Raw genomic sequence first — 25,416 nt, 5'->3', positions numbered from 1 at the left:
CAACATACATTCTGACAGTTATGTCAAGGTGCCACTGAAAAAGCGTTTCTGTATGGCTGTAGTAACTCTTATATTCCGTTTCCCATGTTGTTTGTCCAGTTGAAAGAATGTGCTCCCAGAAATATTTTCAAACATCTAAAGGTTTGCTTTAAACAAGGAAACTGTCTATTACCAGTGCCCATCAATTTATAACTGACCACAATTAAATTTCAGATGATTCAGCTGGTAAACTTAAAAATGAGTTTTGTGGGGTTGTGTGTCTCTTTGCATAATTTGAGATTGCAGTCTCCATCTGTGACATCCATGTTTTCTGTAATGGAAAAAATATTCTGTTATCTTTATTTTAATTAAACAAGTAACCTAAATTATCAATATAAATAATAAACTATAGTGGTTTAAAAACTGCCACTGTAGTGAAAAAGTTGTTCTCTGATAAGCAGATTCTCTTCCACCATAAAAACAGAGCTGGTTTTGCTTCCTGTATCATAGTCTTATTTACAGGAAACTTGAAGGGTTTAAAATTACCTGGTACTTCAACGTCAACAGCACTGTTTACGATTAACTTTAAAAAGATATCTTGTGCTGGTGTAGTAGTAACAGTGCACAAGCATAGCAGACAGATATAATAGTTGAAACAGAAATGAATTTTTAGATTATTCTTTTGTGTGGATACATGCAATTTCTTAAGTAAAGTTTGTAAACTAAGTTGCTTACCTTGACTGCCTCCGTCTGTGCTTGTATTAAGAAGGCTGCTGTGCACTGTTGATACCGGTTTTCTTGCTGTATTAGAAAAGCATTTCGTAAGCCTAAAACTAAGAAAACAATTGACACTTGGTAAGACAGTTTCCCGAGTTCCCTGTCATCAGTTCTGAACATAGCAGATAGCCCCATCTCATTTCCACTGAATGGCTAAGAGTGTCATTGATTTCAGTGGAATTTGTATGAAATCAGCTTCCCCCCACCCCTAAATTAGGTCCAGTGCTCTCAATGCTGAAGCCAGAGAGCATACAAGGAACTAGGGTTACGGGATGAGAGTGAACTGCATAATGATGAGAGCTTTTCCCCTCATCCTTTCCCTCTCACTACATAGGGAAGAGGATTAAATGCTGTATGTGTAATGTCATTTAAAAGAGAAGTCTGGCTCCCATTTATGGGAGATGTATATGTTAAAGTTCCGTAAAGCAGGATAAGTTAACGCAAGAATGTGGGAAAGCTCAGTGTTAATTCAGGATTCAAATGAAGCACTTGTGCAGTGACAGAGGTAAGAGTTGCAAAACCTAAACTTGTAAAGTATATATTGGTGGCTATTTCTGATCAAGTTAGCTTCTTCCCTTCATTTAAGACAATGGCTTGGAATGGGGTAATTCTAAAGGAAGGCAATTTTCATGCTTTGCCTTCTCACTGAAGCCTTTTTTGCCCTCCCCCAACTCATGTAGTTGAAATTAAATCAAAAGTTTCCGTCTAGACATTAGGAAGAATTTTCTAACAGAGTGGTTCCTCAGTGGAACAGGCTTCCTCGGGAGGTGGTAAGCTCTCCTTCCCTGGAGGTTTTTATGCAGATCATAGATGGCCATCTTGACTTTTAAAATCAAATATTGTAAATTAGACAGGACTGTATTTTTACGTGTGTCAGAAATTTGACCACCAATAATAAATGAAATAAATTCCTGAAGACTGAAGATGGCAGAGTCAGGACCTATTTCTGAAATCACTCAAAGTTCATTGTTATACCTTCTCTGCAGTATCACATTGGGACTGCACATGCCAGGTGTGAACTATACATGTGCAGTCCCAGTGTTCCCGCACAGAAGGCATAATGATGAACAATGGCTGCAGGTAGACACAACTGTTTTTCTTTATTGCACAACTGAAAATACAACATTCTGTACATCTTTTTTCTCCTGTCTTTTTCTGTCACCAGCAGAACAACATGACTCGGTTTGACTTCAGGCCAGTGCAGCTTCATAACTTTGAAGAAGGATAATAAAATAAGTCTTGATCTCCACAAGAGCACCCTTGAGTTATTGCCACTGAAAATAACTTTAGATAAAAGTCTGAACTGCCTGAGTTGCCAAGAATTAATGCACTTGTGGTGGTGGTAGGAATTAAGGCTGGGTTTGGGAAACTGACTTTTGCATATCTGAAGCTGCCTTGTCTCCACCCACAGTGATGGAAATACATAGAAACAAAGAAAAACATGGGACCAAATAGAGGAGGACAAAATAAGAATGGTTTCCCATAAAGTTCATTTCCACTAGCATTGACACAGGTGCTACAAACATTAAACAAAAGCGAGACAAGTTTGCCCACTCAATCTAGATTGTCTCTAGCTTCCGTTCCACAAGGAAGCATCAGCAGTAATCAGTAGTGTGTAAACTTGCTTCAAATGCCCTTGTAGAATTTCCATTGGATACACCCAGCGGCTGTGAGAAGAATGGAATGAAAGAGATTTTTTTCACAGGTGGCAACTGCCCTTCTGATTTATGCTTTAAAAGAGAGAACTGCTTAAGATGTATATACACAGTGCCTCTGCTTAATGTTTACCATCTCAATTATACCATATGTACATTGTATTTAATGCATACCTGATGTGTTGACTGAATCAAGGTTTTTTACAATCAGCCTGTCTAATGGAATAGGCTGGTTCAACACCGTGCAAGAACCACCTTCTTCAAGCAAAGATTGCAACTCGGGCGTGAAGGAAGGGCAGACAGGTATTAAGCTCACGTTGGAACACCCAGATTTCTGAAATAAAAAGGAAAATTAGACTGCACGAACATCCCATTACTCTGTGTGTATAATCTAGACTAGATTGGAAATTTCCAATCAAAATGGTGGGGGGGAACAAAGCCCATTTGTTTTGCAAAAAGGAACTGGAAAAGCAGGAATTGCTTTCATGAACTGCTTTCCTTCCAAGCCTGCACAGTAACAACGCCATGAAAAACTCAACATGTTTTAAATTTAATGCCAAATCATTACCTTAGAGAACCATTCAACCAAAAGTAACAGCAAGGTTCATAATTAAGGAGAATACAGCTATGACAGTGGCAACAACATTACAAATAGAAGAGACACAAAGCCCCTCTGAGGGATGTTATTTTAACACAAAAAAATAGCAGTTGCAATTTAAATATTTTTTACAGTTACCTTTTGCTTTCTCAGCAATTATACACGGGGGTTTATGTATTTTGTGAGTCTGGGGCAACCCCAATTTATCTATTTTCCATTTATCTGTTTGTTATTTATCCAAGGAAGAGGGAGTTATTGAAAGAACTTTGGAAAATTATGTGGTGTCATCTCAAATTGCCCAGACTCCTTGGGGTCTCTTTACTGCTTTGTCCTGCCTTGCCTTCTTTTTATTGCTACAATCACATCCTTCCTTATGACTGTTGTCACTATTGTTCTTAAAGAGGCTAACTGTTTCTATTTTTTAAAGTGCCACAGGACATAGTAGAAGCTGTCATCTTGGAGAAAACACTGCACAGTTAGCTGTACAAGAAACTTGGATATGTAAGCAATTTATTTAATTTTTACACTAAGCAGCTTGGGGCAGATACATGGTTCTCTGTGTATTATCAGAAGATGTGTAGGAGATGCTGACTCTTGCAACATTTATGATAATTACCATACCCCATTCTTCTATTCTTTCCTTTTTGTATATTCACTATACTAGCAATACCTGTCTAAATAGAAACTCTTAACATTTTATTTATTTATAAAATAATTTAAATATTTTCTGAAGCATTTGTTACATCTACAGATATAAATGTATATATTGCAGCTGCAGCCAATTTTTTGTTACCTTTTTGTGTCGGTTCTGTTTTGTAATCAAAAGCAAATCGTCAAATAGAAACAGGTAGATGTCACTGAGTCTGGTATGTTCTGAAGGACAAGCAGAAAGTTGTATGTTTTAAAAAACCGTATAACCTGAATTCATCACTGCTGCTTGCTTTTGAATTTGTATGACTGAAATAATTTGGAAGTTTCTTTAATAAATTATTAATTTTCTAATTTCAGAATTCTGCAATTTAGTTTTACTGGGAGTGGTTGATTACAAAGAACAGAATGCTCTCCAAAAAAGAAAACATTCTCTGTTAAATTTCAGTTTATCCCCACTGATGTGCCTCAAGATATTTTTAGTATTGAAGCTAAAGTATAAAAACAACTGGACATAATATAATCCTCCTGCAAGACAGCAATCAAAAGGGAATCTTTAAACATTAGCAGTTATTGGGTTGGAATTTTCACTTTTTACTTCTACTTTACATCAGCCATCATTCCGTAAAGCAGAAAGTGCCAAAGCATTATTACAGCTGAACATCAAGAAGTCAAAGTAATGACTACTGAAGAATTACACAACTTTAAGGTTGACGATGAAGAAATTGAAATTGTTACACATCTTCTATTCCTTGGCTCCATCATCAATGAAAAGGGAGACTGCAACCAAGAAATCAGAAGGAAACTGAGACTGGGAAGGGTAGCCATGAAGGAGCTAGAAAAGATTCTTAACTAAGGATATGTCACTGGTGACCAAGATGAAGATAATTCATACCATAGTATTCCCTAGTACTATGTATGGGTATGAAGATTGGACAATGAAGAAAACTAACAGGAAGAAAAAGTGGATTCATTTGAAATGTGGTGTTGGAGGAAAGTTTTACAGATAGTGTGAACTACCAAAAAGACAAATAAGTGGGTTTTAGTTAGAGAGCCAGCATGGTGTAGTGGTTAAGGTGTCAAGACTAGGATCTGGCAAATCCAGGTTCAAATCCCCACTCTGCCATGGAAAGTTGCAGGATGACCTTGGGACAGTCTTGACACTCTCAGCCTCAAACCTGGCAAGTATTTGGCTGGGAGACCTCCAAGGAATATCATGGTCATGATGCGGAGGCAGGCAATGGCAAACCACCTCCAAACGTCTCTTGCCTTGAAAACCCTACAGGGTCACCATAAGTCAGCTGTGACTTGACAGCAAAAAAGAAAAAAAGATCAACTCAAGTCCAAACTCTCCAAGCTAACATGACTAAACTGAGGCTATTGTACTTTGGTCACATTATGAGAAGACGATAATTCACAGTGGGTAGCCGTGTTAGTCTGTCTGCAGCAGTAGAAAAGAGCAAGAGTCCAGTAGCACCTTAAAGACTAACAGGGTATGAGCTTTCGTGAGCCACAGCTCACTTCTTCAGATACCGCTAGAATGTGAATCCATCTGTCTTTAAGTAGAGGAGAGTGAATTCAGACAAGCATTAGTATGTAAATGTTAACAGTATGTAAATGTGAATAGCAGGCGTGATGGGATTAGGTGTGGTATGCAGAAGAGTCTGTGATGTCCAGGGGAGAGATGAGAAGACGAGTCACTGGAAAAGACAATGCTAGTTGAAGATGGCAGGAAAAGAGGAAGACCCAACAAGAGATGGATTGACACAGTCAAGAAAGCCACAGTCCGCAGTTTGTAAGATTTAAGTTGAAGGCAATTTGGCAGCACTTAACACACACAACTTTTATATGAATGCACATAAAATGTTCAGCAATGTAAATTTATTGTTAAAAAGTTTAAACTTTTTAACGGGATATAAGACACACACAATTGTAATTAATAGCAACCTCCTATGAGTTGGTGCTTCTGTATTTTAATGAGATATCTAGATGCACAAAAAGACATCACTCAGAGGCTTTTACTTAGAATCATAGACTCATAGAATTCTGTATCTCATTTCCATTAACACTTGCCCTTACGTTTGGTGGTGGAAAGTGCCATCAAGTCACAGCTGACATGGTGATCCCGTAGGGTTTCAAGGCAAGAAAACATTTAGAGGTTGTTTGCCATCACCTGCTTCTGCGTGGGCTGAGAGTTCTGAGAAAAATTACTGGCCCAAGGTTACCCAGCAGGCTTCATGTGGGAAATTGAATCACCAAACCATGCTGGTTCATACTTACGTTTGGAGAATGCGCTAAGCTGTGTTACGTTCTATTGTATGGAGTAGCTGTTCAATGCAATGGTCCCAGATTCACTGGGGCCACATTTGCGGCCTGGGGCTAGGAGCAGTCAAAGTAAGGCTGCTTCTGCTGTCTTGGTGCTGGCAGTGCACATCCCAGAGGGAGCGGGCCCGCAGCTCAGCTGGCAGCAGATGGCTGGGAGTGGGCACAGAGCCCAGGCAGGCTTGCATGTGCTCTTGCTATGCAGGCTGCCCCTCCCTTACTTAGCCAGGCTGCAGCCAGGCCCTTCCCCTCAGCCTCAGCTTTGGCTGCTTTGACAATAGGACTCTATGGCATTGAAGTCCCTCCCCTCCCCAAACCCTGCCCTCCTCAGGCTCCACCCAAAACCTCCCACCTGTGGTGAAGAGGGACCTGGCAACCCTACGGGGGGGGGGGTATATTGGGCAACAGGTGAGTAGCCCAGTGCTGGATTTGTCCCCATGCTGTATCAGTGCTCCTGCAGTTGTGTTAATTAAAGTAGCTGTGTCTACTTTCTCCAATTGGCTATGTGTGGCATCTTCATTTCTTCCCTTGCCCTGCTCCCTCCTTTTGCCCTGGGTCTGCAAGCGGGACTTACCTGCAAGAGTTAATCTCCCTTCATGAAGAAGATATCTCTTTGTAGGTGACAAGATGCTATCAGTTGGGTTGTCCCTTAGTAGGAACTTGAGACTCTTGTGATAAAGAATAAGAGAGCCGTATGCATTGGATTAATCAATGGTAAGGGAGAATTTGTTTAAAAGTTTAAGAGCAATAATGTGTGGATTATGATGTTTAACTTAATGTTGGCATCAGCACTGGACAACAACCATTTTAGGGTTTGTTGGAACATATTTTCAGAAATACATGTTCTTTTTTCCCTAAGTTTCTGAAGAATTATTTATTTCAGGGTTTTTGTAACTCCTCAGCAGCTAAAATCCCAAGCATCTCCCCCTGTAGTGGCTAAAAGAAAATAACGTAAGACTACCACATGCATTGTTTCACTACTTTCCATTTAAAGAACATTTTTCTTATGTTGCAAAAAAGATTGCTTTGGTAGACGCACGACATGTAATTATAAATCTGAACTAAGAATTTCTTGCATGTAGGTGGTTGTGAATTAACATTAATATAAATCTGGATCTCTCTGTCTATTGCAGTCACCACTGAGTTTGTTCCCTTTATAATAAGGACAAGCAATGTCAGATCCCTTGTGGCCCAGCACATATTTTTCCCCATCATCACAGAAATAACTGGGTGAGGACTACTGTAACTGCAGATCAGTAAATTTAGGTTCTGGAGGGATGTCCCCTTGCAGACACTCATGTTCAAAATCTAAGACATACATACTCATCACTGCCTCTCTTGTGGCGAGCACCCCAAAGATTGTCTGAACTAATAATTGTCTGTGTTCGTCTGTACGTGGCAACTTTTAGATCTTTATCTTATCTTAAACTCAAGTTTTCAGAAAGCCAGCTGAAGGCATTTTTTTTTTTGAACTGACGGATAAATTGCTTACCTCAGGAACAAAAAATCTTTTGTCTTGATCCCAAAGTGGAGGCCAAATTATAATTTCCTGAAGCTGTTTAAATTTCTGAAAATTGTCCAGCCATTTCACTTTGCCTTCCAAATCCCCTGAAAGATATACCATAGAGAATAGCATAGATGGGATGGCAGATAGCAAAAGACCCAGTATACATACCAGGAGCCGGCAACTTTTTTGGCCCAAGTGCCAGTGCAGTCTCTACCTGTGAAGATATTGGTGTGCCAGGAGGCAAAGGGGGGGGGGGCAGACAAGGGCTGTACTTGGCAGCGTGATCCAACCAAGTACCACTGGGACTGCTAGGGTCTGGGATCCAGCTGGTGGCTGAGTGGATGCAAGGGGTGACACCAGTCATAAGTCATGGGTGTCATCTTCACCACAACACTTAACAGTGCTGCCTCTGAAGAACCAGCTGTTTGACAAGCAAAACATACATGTTCTATTCTGTGATGTTACACATCACATACTCCATGCTGTATAGCTTCAGCATATAGGCCCCCACTGTAGGCTTTTCCACATGCTTAACTTATTACAGGTTTTCTTAGCAGTCAATCCCCAAGCATTGGAATCGGCTTGGGTATGGTTGTTCCGCATGTCTGCCCTTTCACTGCATTATTTCAGTCATGGAGTGGGTTTATTTTTTCCAGACATGCCCAAATAATCAGGAATATAGAGTGAGGGTGCTGTGGCATCACTGGTGGCCTCACAGCACCTCCCATTTAATTTGTGTGTGTGTGTGCATGTGCTATAGCAATATAGTAATCTAATGCTACAAGACCCGCCTATTCCCCTTGGTAATTAGCTGATTGGGCAGAGGTCTTCCCGCCCTCTTGAGTTTGAATGTTTGTTACAGGATTGGCTGGGATGGTTTTTTAAAAAAAAAATTGGTGTACTAGCAAGATGATTCTTTGCTTTGTTGATTTCTTCTGGTAGCCATTTTGAGATCAGAGAATCTCCAGTTGTAAAAGCAAAACTGAGAAACGGCACTTCTCTTCACCGTGGAGAAGATTTTTCTCCAGGGTTCAAAATTACCATCCAATACTGTTTGTATTGGGTAGTTAAGTTCATGCCCTGTTAGCTGAAGGGTTCTCACAAGGCGATTCTGTCATCAGTGGTAGGTTGATCTACAAAAATGTTCAAGAATCACAATTTTCTTCTACAGAAAAACCAAAAGTGATAGAAAGCGTCCAAAACAAAGATGCCTGTGCATGTGTGAGTAAATAAGTGATATTCAACAGCGATTTGAAAAAAGGAGGACAGTATCATTCTTAACTTCTCAATATTGCTTTGAAAATTTTTAAAAAATGAAATCAGGGCAGAGGGTGGAGGGGAAAGGAGGGAGTGAAGGATAGGAGGATGTCATTTGATGATGGGAGGTGCGTGCTGATAAGTGTCAATGGGCGGAACAAAAACAACAACCCAACAAGCATTATGCACAAAGAGTAAAGTAAAAGTGACTCCAAATAGGTTTGAAAAAAAATATTGGGGTAGAAATGCTCTCCAGAATACTAGAGGGAAATCATGGAAAAACTGAAGAGAACCAACCCTATGGGCACCAAAACATGTGTGGAAATCAGCAAAACCCAAGGCAGAATGGGGCCAGAACTAGCGTAAACCACCCATGGAGAAAAACCCAGTGTTGGAGAAAGCTGAATGCCCTCCCTACTGACAAATACTAGTGGAAGTGAATGTCCCGTAGATAATAGTAAAATATGAGCAATGTGTGTTTTTATCATGTCACCAGATGTGAGTTTTCAGTGTTGATTGATTATATCACATACAGGAAGACACTCTCAGACATAGTTAACATTTTTTCTGTTTTTCGAACAGTGAGTCACATTCCCATTCCTTTTTTTTAAATCTGTTTGGTGATTTGTAGTACAAGGCTCACACACATACTTTCTGAACAACTCAGAACAACTCCCAGACCAAGGATTTGATATTTACCCCCCTACTTACTTATAGATTTTTCCACCTTCTCCTTAATTGAACAGATGATTGCTCTCTCCTCTGGATCTGCCTTTTTCCAGATGTTCTCCAGGAGGAGGGGATAGCGAGTCAATCTGTGCAAAGGCGCAACCAGCAGTTCAGACAGATGCAGTCGTTTGCACTGTTTGTTCTGTTCACACCACTTTTGGATACAAAGAAATACCATGTTAGATTGATGACTGGCTCAGTGGTAGAGCATCTGCTTGGCATGCAGAAGGTCCTGTGTTCTATCTCCGACATCTCAAGCTTAAAAAGATCAGGTGGTAGGTAATGTGAAAAAGTTCTGCAGGGCCTGTAAGATGGAGTTATTCCACCAGGCTACAACTGAGGACAGCCACGGGTGCCCTTTTGCTGCCCTCCCTCTGTTATTTTGTTCATTCTGTGAACTTGTGGGGAATGTCTGATTGCAGAGCCTCTCAGTGGGCACTGTTTTAATTGAGTGCCATCTGTTTTATTATTATATTGTATGCTTAGATTTCTCGGTTTTAATTGTATAAGTATTATGGTTTTATTTTGTGATTTTATTGTTGTTACCTGCCTTGAGCCAGGCTTTGGCTGGGGAGGGCGGGATAGAAATTTAAAGACACACACACACACATATAAGACCTCTACCTGAGACCCTGGAGAGATGCTGGAAGTCAGAATCGCCTATTTGGCCTCGGGGAGATTCCTAGGTTTTGAAATTCGGTAAAACCAAAACCTGAATATTGCCGAAATGGCTAATTTCAGGTTTATTTTCGGTTCGGGTATTTCGATACAACCCTACATGCCTGCTTAGCCATTTCCACCCCTTGCCCCGCCTCCAAAGCTCCCAAGGTTGCCAGCGAGAGTAATAAAAGTTGTAATGATAATGATTGGGGAGAGTGTAGGAATGGGTTGAAATGCATTATATTCATAAGCTTGCTTTAGACTGTAAGCATTGAATAAGGATAACATTTTACTTTCAAATAGATCCCGAAATCTTTTCTTTTCTTCAGCTTTTCCAAGTAAAAGACTGCAGAAGTGTAATTAAGACAGTATATCTGGAGACTCTGACACAGGTTCCCTTGGAAATACTGCAAGATGAAGAAATTAGATATTTAACATCAGAATATAAATTACTGGTACAGACACACTTTTTGTTCTTAACGTTATAAATGTCTAACTAATTTGAGTTTTGATTTGGAACTTAACTCATCAGGGGAATTTAGGATTACATAATAGCTGCTTGTTACTTCAGGATTCACCACACCTTAAATGTGATCTTGAACACACTTACTTGGGAGTAAACTCGATTGAATACAATTGGATTTGGTGGTGGTGGAAAGAGCCGTCAAATCACAGCTGACTTATGGCGACCCTATAGGGTTTTCAAGGCAAGAGACATTCAGAGGTGGTTTGCCATTGTCTGCCTTTGTGTCACAACCTGGTATTCCTCGGAGGTTTCCGATCCAAATACTAGCCAGGGCCAACCCTGCTTAGCTTCTGAGATCTGATGAGATCGAGCTAGCCTGGATGCTCCATAAATGTGTAGGACTGTGCAGCAGATCTCTCCTTCTGAATTAAGTGATCCTACAAAATGCCTGCCTTTTGGAGGGGCTGTTCATTTCATTTTCTAAAGGACAAGGAACTCTTGGGAACTGTTAGGTATATACTCTCTTATTTATTTATTAGACTATTTACATGTAATTTTTCCTCAGTTCAAATTCATTCCCTCCATGTAGGTCATTTCCAGGTGTTTACTTAGTTTAACCAAATTCTAAGTCCCATGGATCTCTCTGCACACTTAAGAAAACATTGAATTCCAGAACATGATACATTTTAGTTTGTTGTGGCAAGAACAACAGCAAAGAGACATTAAATGCCAAACTGATTATGAGATAAGCTTTCATGTGCGAGCGCCTATGTTGCCAGATGGAATCAATCCACTAAATGTGTGAGGAACATGCAGAGAAGAAATGTTTTTATTTTGTTTCTCTATCCTTGATCATATCAAGAAAGTTAAGTGGGGTTCAAATATTACAGTTGGAGCTTGAATGCATTCACGCAACAACATTTTGCTTCATGTTGTAATATGTGAGCCCTCTTACAGAAACTCTCGTTGAGATAATGGGATCTTAAGCTTCTTTAAACTTTCTGCTCTTTCTACTAGGTAGCCTTACTGAACACATTATTTACCTTTGTAAGCACAGAGATGAACTCTAAGGAGGATGTAGGCTTGACAAGGTGATCCTTTATAACATGAAAGAAACTGGTCACAAAACCAAGGCTTACCTAGGTAAGAAAAAACAATCTTGAGATGACCTTCAGTTAAAACAATGGCATATAATTACTGCTGCAAGTTTTCAATGCAACAGGTTACAAATTCCCTTTCTAAGGCCTGTAAATGCATCAAAAGCTGTTTTATCTAGCACTTCAATATCCAGACAACTTGCTGAAATGGTGCCTGTGTCAGCCACCAATTTGTCTGGGGTGAAAGGCCTGTTTCTGCACTTCCCAGCTGTTGGGAGAAGAAGGAAGACTTGATGCCTGAGCATCTCACCATCACCAATTCACTCTCTCATGCTGTGCTGAAGCTCCAGGAAAGGACGGGCAATGAGCTGGGTCTTTTCCAGGTGCCTCTGCTTGAGGTGAGGACAGCTGTGAACCTGTCACAGGCACTAGGGTTGCCAGCTCTGGGCTGGGAAATATATGGAGATTTTGGGGGTGGACCCTGAAAAGGGCAGGGTTTGGGGAGGGGAGGGACTTCATTGGGGTATAATGCTATAGAGTCCACCTTCCAAAGAAGCCATTTTCTCCAGGTAAACTGATCTCTATCGGCTGGAGATAAGTTGTAATAGTAGAAGATGTCCAGCCACCTCCTCGAGGTTGGCAACGCTAGTCCAGGGTCCTGATGCAGAGGCAGGCAATGGTAAACCACCTCTGAATGCCTCTTGCCTTGAAAACGCTATGGGGTCACCATAAGTGGTCTGGTACTTGATATGCTGGGTAGCACTTAGATTTTGGCATCCAGTACTTGATATTATTGTGCTTGTTTGGTCTCAACTGGTTTTAGTTGCTGCTGAACTTGTGTTGTAATTATTTGCTTCTTAGGTTTTGGTAATAAGTTTGTATAATTTCAAGCTGCCTTGAGAATTGCCTTGAGAAAAAATGAAGAGCAATAGGATAGAAATAGTCTAAATAAATAAAATAAATACAGCTTTGGGTTGTTGTCTGAAATGGAATTGAAACCTTTAATGAGAAATTATGACTCCTCGCAAAACTATGGAATCAAAGTCTTCTGAACTATTAGATCTTGGGTTAGGGTTGCCAGGCCTCCCACAATGATAGGAGGCCTTCCACAGGCAGCCCATGTTGTCTGCTGAAGCTCCAAGTAGAGACAGGATAAATTTTCCTCCGGGGAAAACCTGGAAGTGACACCAGATAGCTCTAGGAGCCACAGGAAATCCCTAGAGCTACCCGACACAGCACTTCTGGGTTTTTCCAGGGTGACATCATGATGCATGCAATGTGGCATTCCCCCAATGTCCCCACCCTCCAAACTCCTTCCTTGGGGTCTTTTCCTGCCTTGGCACTTGAATGAGTTTTATTTGCATGCAGCCATAGGCCATTACAACCATGTCAACAATTACATCTAATAGGTATAAATATATATAATAAAAAGGGAAATATTCCAAATTAGTAAAATGCAAAACTCTATTAGCTAAATTAATAAAATGTAAAACAATGTTAGCTAAAGATTACAGCGAAGCCTTGGCACTTGGTCTTCTTCAGAATGGAATAAGGATTGATTAAACATAAATAATTAGATAAGAATTTGTTCCCCCCAGAACAAATATAGAGCAGTGCAGCCAGGAGCAGTCTCGCCCACTGCCCTGGAGGGCTGCTGACCACAGGGAGCAATCAGAGCCAAGTCACTCATTTCAGAGCAGGTCAGGGGTGCCAACAATGAGTCTCAGCTTACCCATTGCCTCCTTCTGCACCCCCATCAATTTCTGAAGCCCACTGTTGACACCTTTGGCCAGCTCTGAGCTGAGTAGTTCCTGCAGCACTAGGTTGTAACACTTCAGAGGCCACTCTGAAGGAGCCAGCATGGAGTAGTGGTTCAAAAGTGAACCCAACAGCTGCACTTTTGAGTATCCTTCGGGGAACTGAGAACTGAGTGAAAAATTTTGACTGTTGGGTTCACTATTGAAAACGTGTTTTTGATTGGGGCTGAAGAAAAGACTTGAAACGGCCGTCCCCCATCTTTTCCCAATAACTGGTTCTTTTGGGACTGTACCTGTTATTGGACTCATTGAAGAAAGACAAATACATACTTTGAAGAACATGACGGTGCATAGAGACTGCACTTAAACTTATGTTGTACATATTGTATATATCTTCAGGAGTTCCTATGTGTTATTTTCACTCTGTTCTGTTGTTGTCATTTATGTGTAAGCACTAATAAGAATTGTTTGCTACTTTTGTATTTGGAGACTCCGTTGCAGTTTTTCTAACCATTTGGTATTGGCACGAAGGTGCCAATTTTGGATTGTAACCTCCAGGTAATAGCAGAAGATCTCTTGCTATTACAACTGGTGTCTGTTGTGGGGAAGGGAAGGCGATTGTAAGCCGGTTTGATTCTTCCTTAAGTGGTAGACTTGAAATTATTAGAATTAATCGCTTATATCAATGGAAGTTATTGGAAGGACAAAGTGCAGATACCTGTTGTTTCTGCTAGTGATGTTATCATGTAAGAACATTGAATAGGCAATCCAAGATATTATTTTGGTGTGTTTTTCTCACCTGGTTTAATTCCTCCAAGTTCGCAAAAAGTAGCCTCAAATTCACATCTGGAAGGAATTCCTTGCTTTGTAGGCACTTTAATGTATTCATAAAAACCTTTAGAAAATACAATAACTCCAGTTAGTGATTTCCTTTCTAATTTTGTGATTCCACAGATTGCCTTAGTTCAAAGAAACACACTGAACCAATGTTCACCATGGGTCTAGAAAACCTATCCTGACTAGTTCCATCCTGAAGAATATAGGGACCTAGACAGACTTTTCAGGGCAGGATATTTATTTTCATAACATTGTTTCATGCTATATACAGCAAGTGATTGCATATACACCAGTTCCCCTTTAAAGACCATGCTTAAAGCAGAACTGAATATGAGGGAACTTTAAATTCCCTCATAAATTTTCAGATGAGTTTTTACATTCTAGAGGTGCCCTGACTTCTAAGGGAGAAATTTCAAGTAATATACTTCCCCTAACGGATTAAGAGTTACTTGAGTGAACACTCTTGTCCAAAAGTGTGACTGTGTGTCTTAACTTTCCAAGACAGATTATAAGGCAAGTAGTAAATATCAAACTGAAATCAAAAGAAGGGATTATACCAAAGGATACCAGGAATATGTATGAAAAGAACTATGGAGATTAAGCAAAAAATGCAATACGCTGTGCACCCTATCAAACCATAACACAGTGCTCTAATATAGCATTGCAAATTGATATGGCAAATGCATATGATTTTGTTTTCTAGCAAGAGGTAACTACCAAGGTCACTGGTTTAATGCACTTTCCAGCCTCTCATCTGATTTGAACGCTCACCATGATTTTGTCAGTGGAACATGTGCTGAACCAAGATCTGTGTTTTTTAGCAGAAAGTGGTTATTGCACTTCTTGCGGGAAAAAAAAATGGCTACGTGAAGCTAAATCAAGATGGACTGAGAATTCATGCGACAATTGAGGAGTTGATTATCAAACTCCGACTTACCATTCTAAGAACCAGCAGATGATCAAGAAAGTATGTGCATTCAGTTGTGAAGAGCTCCCACATTGCTTCCTTCTTCTTTGTGTCTAATTGATCTTCATTGGCTTTTGGCTCAACTTGATACAGCATCATGATTTCATGCCAAACTTTATCCTATCAATGGAGAACACCAAAATAACAAGTCATGCAAAATTAACACCACCGCCTTCCCAAACATGGGCTCTTACTTTTACCCACTGGTACCAATTGAATATACTCTTTTTTTTTGCTGTCAAGTCACAGCTGGATTATGGCAACCCCATAGGGTTTTTAAGGCAAAAGACAACCAGAGACGGTTTCCATTGCCTGCCTCAACATCATGACCCTGGTATTCCTTGGCGGTCTCTCTCCCAAATACCAACCAGGGCCAACCCTACTTAGCTTCCAAGATCTGACAAGATCGGGCTATCCAAGTCAGGGCATACTTTTGTTATCACTGGCCTTTTCCTGCAGGTTAGTGTTAGGGTTCTAAATGTTGTACTATAGTGTGGGGGGTGGGCAAGCATTAGTGTGTTGCCTAGAGGCACAACAGGTTTCATTTGAGGAAAAAACTAAAACAAAAGACTAAAAATTAATAAAATAGCTGTACATGTACCACATAAAGAATTTCTCTACCTTAACACTGTGAAATTCATAGCTGCTGTACTCCGAGGTCCTGATGGTTACAGTAGATAAACAGTTTTCCAGGTCTGATACTTGTTTATGTCTGTCTCTACTCTGTTTCAAAATAAAACAGAGATTAATTTATCAAATACAGATTCAATTTTGTGGAGAAAGGTTCTTCTTCAAATTGAGATCTTTGCTTGTAAAAAACTGTACCTCAACATTTGAATTTTGAAAATGCGCAACATTTCAAAGTTTTTATTATTTTAAAATACAAAAACAGTCAGAAATAGATTACAAACCATAGAGGTGATATACTTGCAGTAGAGAAAAAACAAGCATATATCTTGGGTTACAATAAATAAGGGTCACCCTTAATTTTAGTATGTTTGTTGTTCTAATATGTGATAATCCATTTTCAATTATCTCTATAGTTTCCATTCTTTTGCTGACATTCTTTTGCATGAATATATGATGTTATTCTGCACATTATTGCCAGCTACTATGTCATGGCTCACTCCCTTATTTTAAGGGTTTCTGTAAATTTCCCCAAAAATCAATCTTCCTGATACTATCATATGAAAAATTAAGACTTTTTTGGTGGGCACAGCTTTATTTAAATAAGTCGGTAAAAATACTTTAGGATCCAAAGGCAAACTGGAATTCAATATTATATTTATCTGAGACATTATTTAGTAATTCAGTTTCTTTATTATAGAAGCATCAAACCAAGCCTTGGCTTTACCAGTGCTAGATGGATAGTATTTTTAATTTGTCTTTAGTTTTGAACATTTGCCAGTAAATGAGTGAGGGTGGAGTATGTAAATATGCAAAGGAAAGCTAAGCATAAATACAATGGCAAAGTTCCAATAAGACTTAGCCTTACCATGCAACGTTTGTACCAACAGTACAAAAACTTTTCCATTTTCAACAATTAACATTTGTTCAGGGGCATCGAACTCATTTGTTACGAGAGCCGGATATGACATAAATGTCATATGACACCCAGATCAAGGGGTGGGGGTGGGTGGCTGCCTCGGCTGGCAAGCCCACAGCGTGATTGCCAGTCCAGATTGGGACTGGGGGAGTGGCTGTTTCGGCTGGCAAGCCCGCAGCGGGACTGGGGGAGGCTGGATAAGAGCTCTTAAAGGTCCGAATCCATCCTGTGGGCCATATGTTTGACATCCCTGTTGTATAACTTAGTCTGGGGGGAGGGATTAATACCATTGTAAAAACTGTGGAACACAGATCCAAAATAAAATGCAGTGTCCTGATGTGTTCGTCAGTACCAAAGTGGAAGTATATGTGCATGTCACTTGAGTAAGAGAAAATGAAGTAATACATGTGCTTGCATGTGTGTGTGTCTAAATGAAATTTGTATTATATATCTGGAGTTTCTTCTTAGCTCGCTGAATTCAATAGAACTTCTGAACTGGAAAGTTAATTATAAAGGACACTCCTTAGCTTATCCATCTTGCCCCCCACCTCCTGACTGGGGGGTGGGTGGGGCAGTTTAGAGCAGAAAGCACAAGGGATATTCAGCTGACCACAAGCAGCCAGGTATGGGGGAGGGGCTTGGAGCAGAAAATGCACAAGATGCCCTTTCTGCTCCAGGATCTCCAACCAGACTGCTGCTGAGGTTTTGTTCAGCATTTTTTTAAAAGTTGTGATATTTGCACAAGCACATAATTATATCACTTCTCTGTTTTGAAGTTGTTTAGCCCCTCATTTTATTGAAAAGGTTGGAGATTTTTCTGCGTACCTGGGGATTCCCAAAGGTTTGTTGCAAAACCTTCCATTTTCGTACCGGCCCCCTTTGTGTGTATGTTTTATAAAAAAAAATTAATTTGTAAATGAATTTTTGCAGGCACAAACAAAGGTGAACAATACAATGGACTCAGAACTCTACAATATGAATTTATAGTTACTTAAAGATCTGAGAAAAAGGAAGCCAATACACATGAAAGAAATTACAGGGAGAGGTAAATGACAGGTTTGCAGACTTGGTTAGTTAAAACAAGAAGGCCAAGTCTGTCTCCCAATATCCACAAACAACTCACTCATTGTGAGAGGGGAAAGCAAACGTTATGTAAACTACATGGAAAAAGAAGTCGGAGGATAACAACCCAAAGCGTCTCAGGGACATTTTCTTAGACATGTCAGTCTATTGAAATATCAGTAGATGAGGGAAAGAAAAAAACCCTTGAAAAATACTCACGGTTCCTTTTTTAGTGAATGGCCACCAAGGCTTTTTGGATTCTAATGGGTAGAACAGAAACAAAGGCATTGATTGTCTTTTTAAAGCATCAAAGGCCATGATAGCAATGTCAGTGGCATGTATGTGCACAGTCTTGACTCTAAAAGTCTTATTAAGGTTATCTTGAGGAACAGAAGCCACGTCCAAAATTGATACCGTGTGTCCATAGAGGATGGACACACATAAACAGCCTCAGTCAAAAGCTTTGTAGAGCTTCAATAGGCCTGCAGAGATTTCCTCGTTCACTTCAACATTCTGTAAATGGGAAAATTTCCAGCATGAAGTAAAAGGAAAGCTTCTGTTCACATGGAGCTCCTGACTACACACTAGTATACACACCACTCCATAAGGTATGTGGATACAAAAAGCATGATGCCGTTTTGCATGCCCTCTGGTGCCCATTCAGCTGGTGAGGTACAAACAGTGTTATACAAACTAACCAGAAGTTATTTGCATTGTATTCACACTGTTTTGAGGTTCATTGTCATGGTGCTGCAAAACTAGTTTTTGCTACTTTATTCCTACCTAAAGAAAGAAAAAAATCTATCTCACTACCATCCTTTATGAAACCAAATTTAGCAAAGCCAAAGGTGCAGTGCAAGGGTTGCCAAGGTATACAGAACACAAACACAGTTTAAAGCCCAGTCCCCATCTGACCTTCACTTTGCAGTGATGTTGAATGATAAAGAAATTGTACTGCACTGTCTGATATCAGCAGGTCTCCTGGGAACACCTCAAGTCCAGGCAAACTCACGACCACAGAGCTGTGTCTGCGTTCTGCGTTGTATAGACTGCAAGGTGGGGGGGGGGAATTGGGTGTGATTATTCATAAGCATATTCAAGACAGAGGAGTCAGTTTCTGCTAAAGAAACAAGAACACACAAACTGGATCTTGTTGTCCATAAACTGATCCTTTAGTCCATATCTGAGTATATACAATTGCTAAAATATTTTATAAAACTTGCCTAAATAGACTAGAAACAAACCCACATAATTACGGTAGCTTACTGTACCTCAGACTTCATATATAGAAGGCTGCTTGCATGAAAGTGTGGATCTGCCTAGGAATAAACACTTATGTTCTCACTTGCATGCCTATTATATTAGGTACTGTGGATGGCACACAGGCAGGACAATGCTGCTGCAGTTGTCTTGTTTGTAGGCTTCCTAGAGGCACCTGGTTGGCCACTGTATTTACAGACTGCTGGACTTGATGGACCTTGGTCTGATCCAGCAGGGCTTTTCTTATGTTCTTATTACAAAGTAGACATTTCTTCCTAATGCAGATGTTTTGCTTCTGTGTTGGGTAAATATTCGCATGTTTTGAGCAACTTTGGAAAATTTCAAACATTGAAGTGATAGTCCATGAAAGTTTTTCTGTCACTCACTGTTGTGTAACTTCCATGTATGATAGAAGGCACCAAGGCAATGGCCCTTGAGGACTGATCATATGATAGTGGTTTCACACATTTATGTTATCATTGCAAGCATCGTTAAACATTGCAAATATTTGGATGTAAAGTTTTCTTCAAATCCACTTTTCTCAATTTGTCATATTGCAAATTAATAGAAAATGATTGAAAACCTACAGTTAGCTTGGTATTGTACTTCTGTTGATTGTCAACATTGTGTAGGAGTTGGAAAAAGCAAATATGTGCTTTGTTCTGTCAAGTTTAATGGAATGAAATTTTGCTTCCTCCATTATGTGTTCAGGTATTGCACACAATGGTTACGGTAAGGTGTAAAATGGTAGGAACTTTGTGATGTGTTATACTTTTATCTTCCCTCTTATTATGTGGATTGCATTGAGGAACGAATGTAATTAGTGTGCTTTTACAATTATGATCTTAATCAAGCACAGAGTATGGTATATTTGAGGTTATTGATTTCAATGGCCCGTGTCTAACTCATCTTTCCTTAAGAATTACTCTGGTCATTGTTAGTAGACAGAATAATGGGCTATATAGTTTGTTGATCTGACCCAGAATAGCCATTCTTACGTTCAATAAAGTATTTTAAAAATTGGAGATTCAATCCTTTTGTATGCTTGCAGCAGAATGGAATGGTAGTCCCATGTATTGATGTGCTGCTGATGTAAAACATAGTACATCAGGGCCACAGGTACTCATTTTCTGCTTAATTTTCTTTGATCCCTTCACTACAATCTGAACTGGTACAGTGTATTCAAATTCCTCATTACCACCTTGTTCCACTGTGTGCACTATATCTACAAATCAAGCGTGACTCTATATGAAATTCCAGCTTGCTTATGCATAATCTGTATTTGCATTACTACAGCCTCATGCAGCTTTCAGACACGCCATATCCTGTTTACTGCTTATTAGGTGGTTTTTGCACACTCAGCCTTAGGGTTGCCAGCTCCGGGTAGGGAAATATTTGGAGATTTGGGGGTTGGAGCCTGAGGAGGGTGGGGTTTGGAAAGGGGACTTCAATGCCATAGAGTCCAATTGCCAAAGTGGCCATTTTCTCCAGGTGAACTGATCTCTATTGGCTGGAGATTAGTTGTAACAGCGAGAAAGGTTCAGCCACCACCTGGAGGTGGGCAACCCTACCCAGCCTCCATATTGTACATTCTTCAGGTGATATCGCTGAGGTCAGATTTCAAGAAGCTGGGACTTACTAGAAGTTTTAAGTTATTGGGTAACCCGATTAGAAAGGCTGGACAAACACAGCTAGGCATGCCAGAAACCTACTAAACAACCTGCAAAGCATATCTCCTTAATGAGCACTAGACTACACAAGATGGTGTCCACATGTGTGCCTATAAATTGAAACAAATGATAAATTAAAAATCCTCACTTACATACCTTGCATTATGCGAATCTAATTTCTGGGGGGAGAAAGAAATTTCATATTATTTATAAAAGAAAATAGACTGGCACATTTAAACTCATATATTCTTGCTGAAGAAAGACGTTCCAAAGATATACCGTATATACTCGGGTATAAGCCGACCCGAGTATAAGCCGACCCCCCAAATTTGAGGCCAGAAAAGGGAATTTCTTATTGACCCGTGTTTAAGCCGAGGGTCAATAAGAAATTCCCTTTACCGGCAATGCTGCGCTCTAAAATGGCGGCTGCCATTTTAGAACGCAGGGCCCCTGCCCCAGGTCGCCCTCCCGCCGGCCTCCCGGGCCCTCCCGACCCACCCCACCCCGACCCCAGTACCATCCAAGGGGGGAGGGGGAAGAGCCCCTGAACCCCCTACTTACCAGGAGAGGCGGCGAATCGGCGGCGGCGCGGTCTTCCTGGGCCGGCAAGAGGCCCCTCCAGGCCGCTGCCGGCCCGAAGAAGGCGCCTGGGCGTGTGGCCGGCGGCGGCACAGGAAGGCCCCTGCCGGCCAGAGGAAGGCGCCCGGGCTCGTGGCTGGCGGTGGCGCGGCCGGCAGGGGCCTCCTGCCGGCCCAGGAAGGCCCCTGCCGGCCGAAGGAGGGCGCCTGGGCCCTGCGGCGGTGATGGCGGCAATTTCCCCCCTCCCTCCTCCCCCCTCTACCATATTGACCCACGTATAAGCCGAGTTTGGCTTTTTCAACCCTTTTTTTGGGCTGAAAAACTCGGCTTATACGCGAGTATATACGGTATTTGAAATTCAACAATTTTGAGTGAAATGACTGCTTAAAAACAGAGTAATGTGATTTCTCTTCAGAGCAAAAATCATTGAGGTCAATTGGTTCTTGTGGGTTATCCGGGCTGTGTAACCGTGGTTACAGATGCCTGCCACAGCTGCTGGCGAAACGTCAGGAAAGAAAATACCAAGACCACGGTTACACAGCCCGGATACCCCACAAGAACCAATGAACTCTGACTGTGAAAGCCTTCGACAATACATTGAGGTCAAGTTGACTTAAATCCTGGTAGTTGGTTACGGACTAGACTGGTAGATACCATGTTAAGTTCTTCTCAGAGCCACAGGGAGGCAACCAGGAAACTTGGGCAAAAACAGCTTTGAGACACCCCTGCAAATGTTGCCAATATATAGCATAGCAAAGGTATTATAAGGTTAAGTGTGCAATAATCACCATGAATGCCAATTCACTAGAGAGGCAAATAGGCTTCCTGTTCGGTTCTGTAGGCCACCTCCCTGATGGCCAAAGGTGAAAAGTTGAATGGCTGAAGCTTTGCTTGTCCCAGTAACATTAAGCAATGTGAATCAATTTGTTGGGAGCCTTGTGGGGCCCAGCACAGTTTCTGCCCTTTATTTATTTACAAAATTGTAACTTGACTTTGGGCCTTCACAAGGGTCACCCAGGTAGCTAAAAAATTAAAGCATACATAATAAAATCACATTTAAAGACCTTTTAAAACCAACCCCCCACAAAAACATATAATTAAAATAATTAAAATACATACAAAGACACAAAAACAACCAAAACATTGATCAGGAAGGAGGGATCACTGCGGAAATGCCAAATGAAACAAAATGTCTTCACCCCAGACAGCAACAGAAGGGAACAGACAGATCTCCCTAGGGAGAGAATTCCAGAGTTTCGATGCCACGACCAAGAAGGCCGTTTCCCAGGTTGCCACCTGCCTAAGCTCAGAATGTGGGGGCACCCAAAACCGGGCCTCCAAAGATGACTGTAGGTGGTTGGGCAGGTTCCTATGGGAACAGGCAGCCCTTCTGGTATGTTGGCTCCAAACCATATAGGGCTTTGAAGCACCTTGAATTGTGCCTGGAAGCAAATTAGGAGCCAATGTAGATAGGCCCAAGACTGGAGTGATAACCCATTCCAATCAACATAATTGGTGTTCAATTTATTATTTATTATTTAGTTCACTGTGAGTTATGAATCAAGCACACCAATCCAAAGTAAGAAAAATAATATTCCTTTTTAAAAATCTGGCAGCATTACCTGAACACATTCCTGAGAATTCTGTACTTCCTCAGACGGGAAAGAAGGGTTGATTGACATAGCATTCTGCGAAGACTGATCACCACTGTGATCATTTGCTTCATGACGTGGTAGGATTGGTATGGTGCCAATGGAAGTAGAGTTTTCTCTCTGTGACAGGGAATGTGTGTGTATGAAGGGTTCCGAGAAAAAGAAATGGTCAGAACATGGAGGAAGATTTTGGCAAATAGGAAGATAAGGTTCAGATTGGTTGCCCAACCTTGGGCTTTCAGTGCCTTCCTGAAGTGCAAATATTTGAGAGATTGATATTGTACTTTTCCTTAGTCTCCTCAGAGTTGGAGAAGTAGAAATCCTTCCAGGAGCATACCTGACAAATTGGCAAGGTATGTTGTCACCCTCGTCATATTCCTCTGAAGGAACTTTCAGAAGATATGGGTGATTCCTTATGCTCTGCTTCTGTATGCTGTTGGGGTACGGTTGTGTTTCCATGTCAGACGGGGCTGTCATTTCATAGGATGAGATGATGACACTTCCCAAGTTGCTCTCTCCTACCACATTCAAACTGTCTTCCCATGGTTCAGTCCCCTCCTGTGTATGATGTAGTTCTTTCACGTTGGTTTCTTCATCCATCACGTTGATTTCCTCATCCAAAGGAACACTCATACTCTGTTTTTGCATCCTTATTCATTGCAGAAAGACCTATAGCCATTAAGACACAAATCACAAGAAAACTGTCATGTTCAAAATAGTTGTATTCTATGATTGTGTGAGTAGAAGATGATCATGGTGGCAGAACTTCCTCCATCTTCCGCTTCCCACAGCAGCCCTCTACAAACCATAAAATAAGCACTGCCAGAACATGGCTGCTTTTGGTACCTCCATGGAAAACCAGTGGGCATGGAGGGCTGCAGTGAGGTGCTTTGTACAGTCAAGGCTAAGAAGAAACGTAGTGACACAATATTGCTAGCAATGGTATGCTCAGAACCTTTTACAGGTACTTGGCCTCTGGACACAAACACTGCCCTAGATCTTCAGTTCCTCCAGTTGGGTATGTAAAGACAACACAATGCCACAGTGGGTAAGCAAGGGAGGAAGATCTCCTGCTTGAAACTTTGACTGCTACAAAATCACTTCTGTTATGTGTACCTACTGTGTATTGATTCAACAGCTCTTCTTCCCTCAGCAATGTCTCCCATAGCAGGGGGTGAGAGCCAGTGTGGTGTAGTGGTTAAGATTGTTAGACTAGTATCTGGGAGACCCAGGTTCAAATCCCCACTCATGCCATGGAAGCTCACTGGGTGACCTTGGGCCAGTTACACTCTCTCAACCTAACGTTGTTGTAAGGATAAAATGGAGGAGAGGAGAATAATGTAAGCTTCTTTGGGTCTCCATTTGGGAGAAAAGTGCAGTATAAATGGATAAAATAAATTAAAAAATTGGATATGCCCAGTGGAGATCTGTTAGCAGTACATCATCATGATGTTGGTGTAAGTCCACATGCTAATGGTGGAAACAGGGAACATAACATCACTTCTGGATTGCCATTGCACAACCCAACCAATGTTACTACTGGCCAAACATGATTCTCCATGGAGCTTCCCAAACTGAAACAGTAGACCAACTTCCAATGCAACTTCCTATAAGAGATATGCTAGGTCAGTGCAGCACTCAAAGGCATATAGGGCCTTGCTTACAAGATAATTGGCAACCCCATTCACAATGCATAACTTTCATTCAGAACTCTATTCCTGATGCTGTTCAATACATGTTTGGATTGTTTTACAACTTTTCAATGGGGTTGAGTGGACGCCATCTCTTGCCTGATCTCTGCTGTCTTCTGCATGAGACTTGCACAGGAAGAAGGCTGAGAGGGTCTTCCCATGTCTGCACAGTTGCTCACTTGCACGGGGAAAGCCAGGCTCCTCCAGGTTCACAATGGTCCTGACCACTGCTGGTGTGTATGATACAGATGGGAGTGGAGATGGGATGAATAGCAGCAGGCAGTAGTAATGAACCTCCTGAATGCAGTTGAGGAGTGGCTATGTCAGAGGATGCAAAGCAATATTGGGGTCTGGAGCAACCAATCAACGTGTGCATCCCATTCCCCCATGAGGTCTGATGGTGCAAAATCTGGCATTTCTTCTAGGCTCATGGAGAGCTGGAACTGGAGGGTTCATGCTAAGCCTGTGCTGTTCCACAGTGCTATTCCTTTATTGGCAGTCTTTCCTCCCAGTATGTGGCTAGTTTCAACACTGGGAGCAGTGGAGGATTCCAAATGCCCAATAACATGTATTATCTCCATGGGTATGAGGGAAAATGTGACGAGTGGCTTCCAATTTTGCTTCCTCCTGTTTTGCTGCTGATCAGCTTATAGCTTCTCAAAAAGGTGAACAGCACCTTATTCCCAGTTTCCCTTTTGGT

The 25,416-nt window shown here is 41.1% G+C and overlaps 1 protein-coding gene across 1 annotated transcript; it reads right to left on the bottom strand.

Annotated features, from left to right (window-relative positions):
- Positions 1 to 121: 121 nt before the first annotated feature.
- Positions 122 to 23,658, bottom strand: PLEKHG7 (pleckstrin homology and RhoGEF domain containing G7). The gene is made up of 16 exons (XM_056845719.1): positions 22,996 to 23,658; positions 20,951 to 20,973; positions 18,780 to 18,913; positions 18,084 to 18,124; positions 15,878 to 15,979; positions 15,227 to 15,376; positions 14,252 to 14,347; positions 11,642 to 11,737; positions 10,426 to 10,539; positions 9,455 to 9,626; positions 7,472 to 7,587; positions 6,554 to 6,647; positions 3,803 to 3,882; positions 2,586 to 2,745; positions 715 to 812; positions 122 to 310 (listed from the first exon to the last, which is right to left on the bottom strand). Exons 1-16 carry the CDS (start codon positions 23,656 to 23,658, stop codon positions 203 to 205), a joined length of 2,247 nt encoding a protein of 748 aa, XP_056701697.1. The 3' UTR covers positions 122 to 202.
- Between the last annotated feature and the right edge of the window lie 1,758 nt (positions 23,659 to 25,416).

This window comes from Euleptes europaea, chromosome 3 (genome assembly GCF_029931775.1).
Source record: "Euleptes europaea isolate rEulEur1 chromosome 3, rEulEur1.hap1, whole genome shotgun sequence".
Lineage (NCBI taxonomy): Eukaryota > Metazoa > Chordata > Lepidosauria > Squamata > Sphaerodactylidae > Euleptes > Euleptes europaea.
Note: the sequence above shows the minus strand (reverse complement) of the source record. Positions and strands in the feature narration are given on the sequence as shown.

What these genes read in the sequence shown, in the direction of transcription:
- PLEKHG7 (XM_056845719.1), bottom strand. Translation starts at nt 23,658, where the DNA reads ATGAGTGTTCCTTTGGATGAGGAAATCAACGTGATGGATGAAGAAACC. An exon ending in ATTCTCAGGAATGTGTTCAG is followed by an intron (nt 20,974 to 22,995) that starts GTAATGCTGCCA and finishes TTCTCCCCCCAG; the next exon opens with AAATTAGATTCGCATAATGC. An exon ending in GAAGGTGGAAAAATCTATAA is followed by an intron (nt 7,588 to 9,454) that starts GTAAGTAGGGGG and finishes TATATCTTTCAG; the next exon opens with GGGATTTGGAAGGCAAAGTG.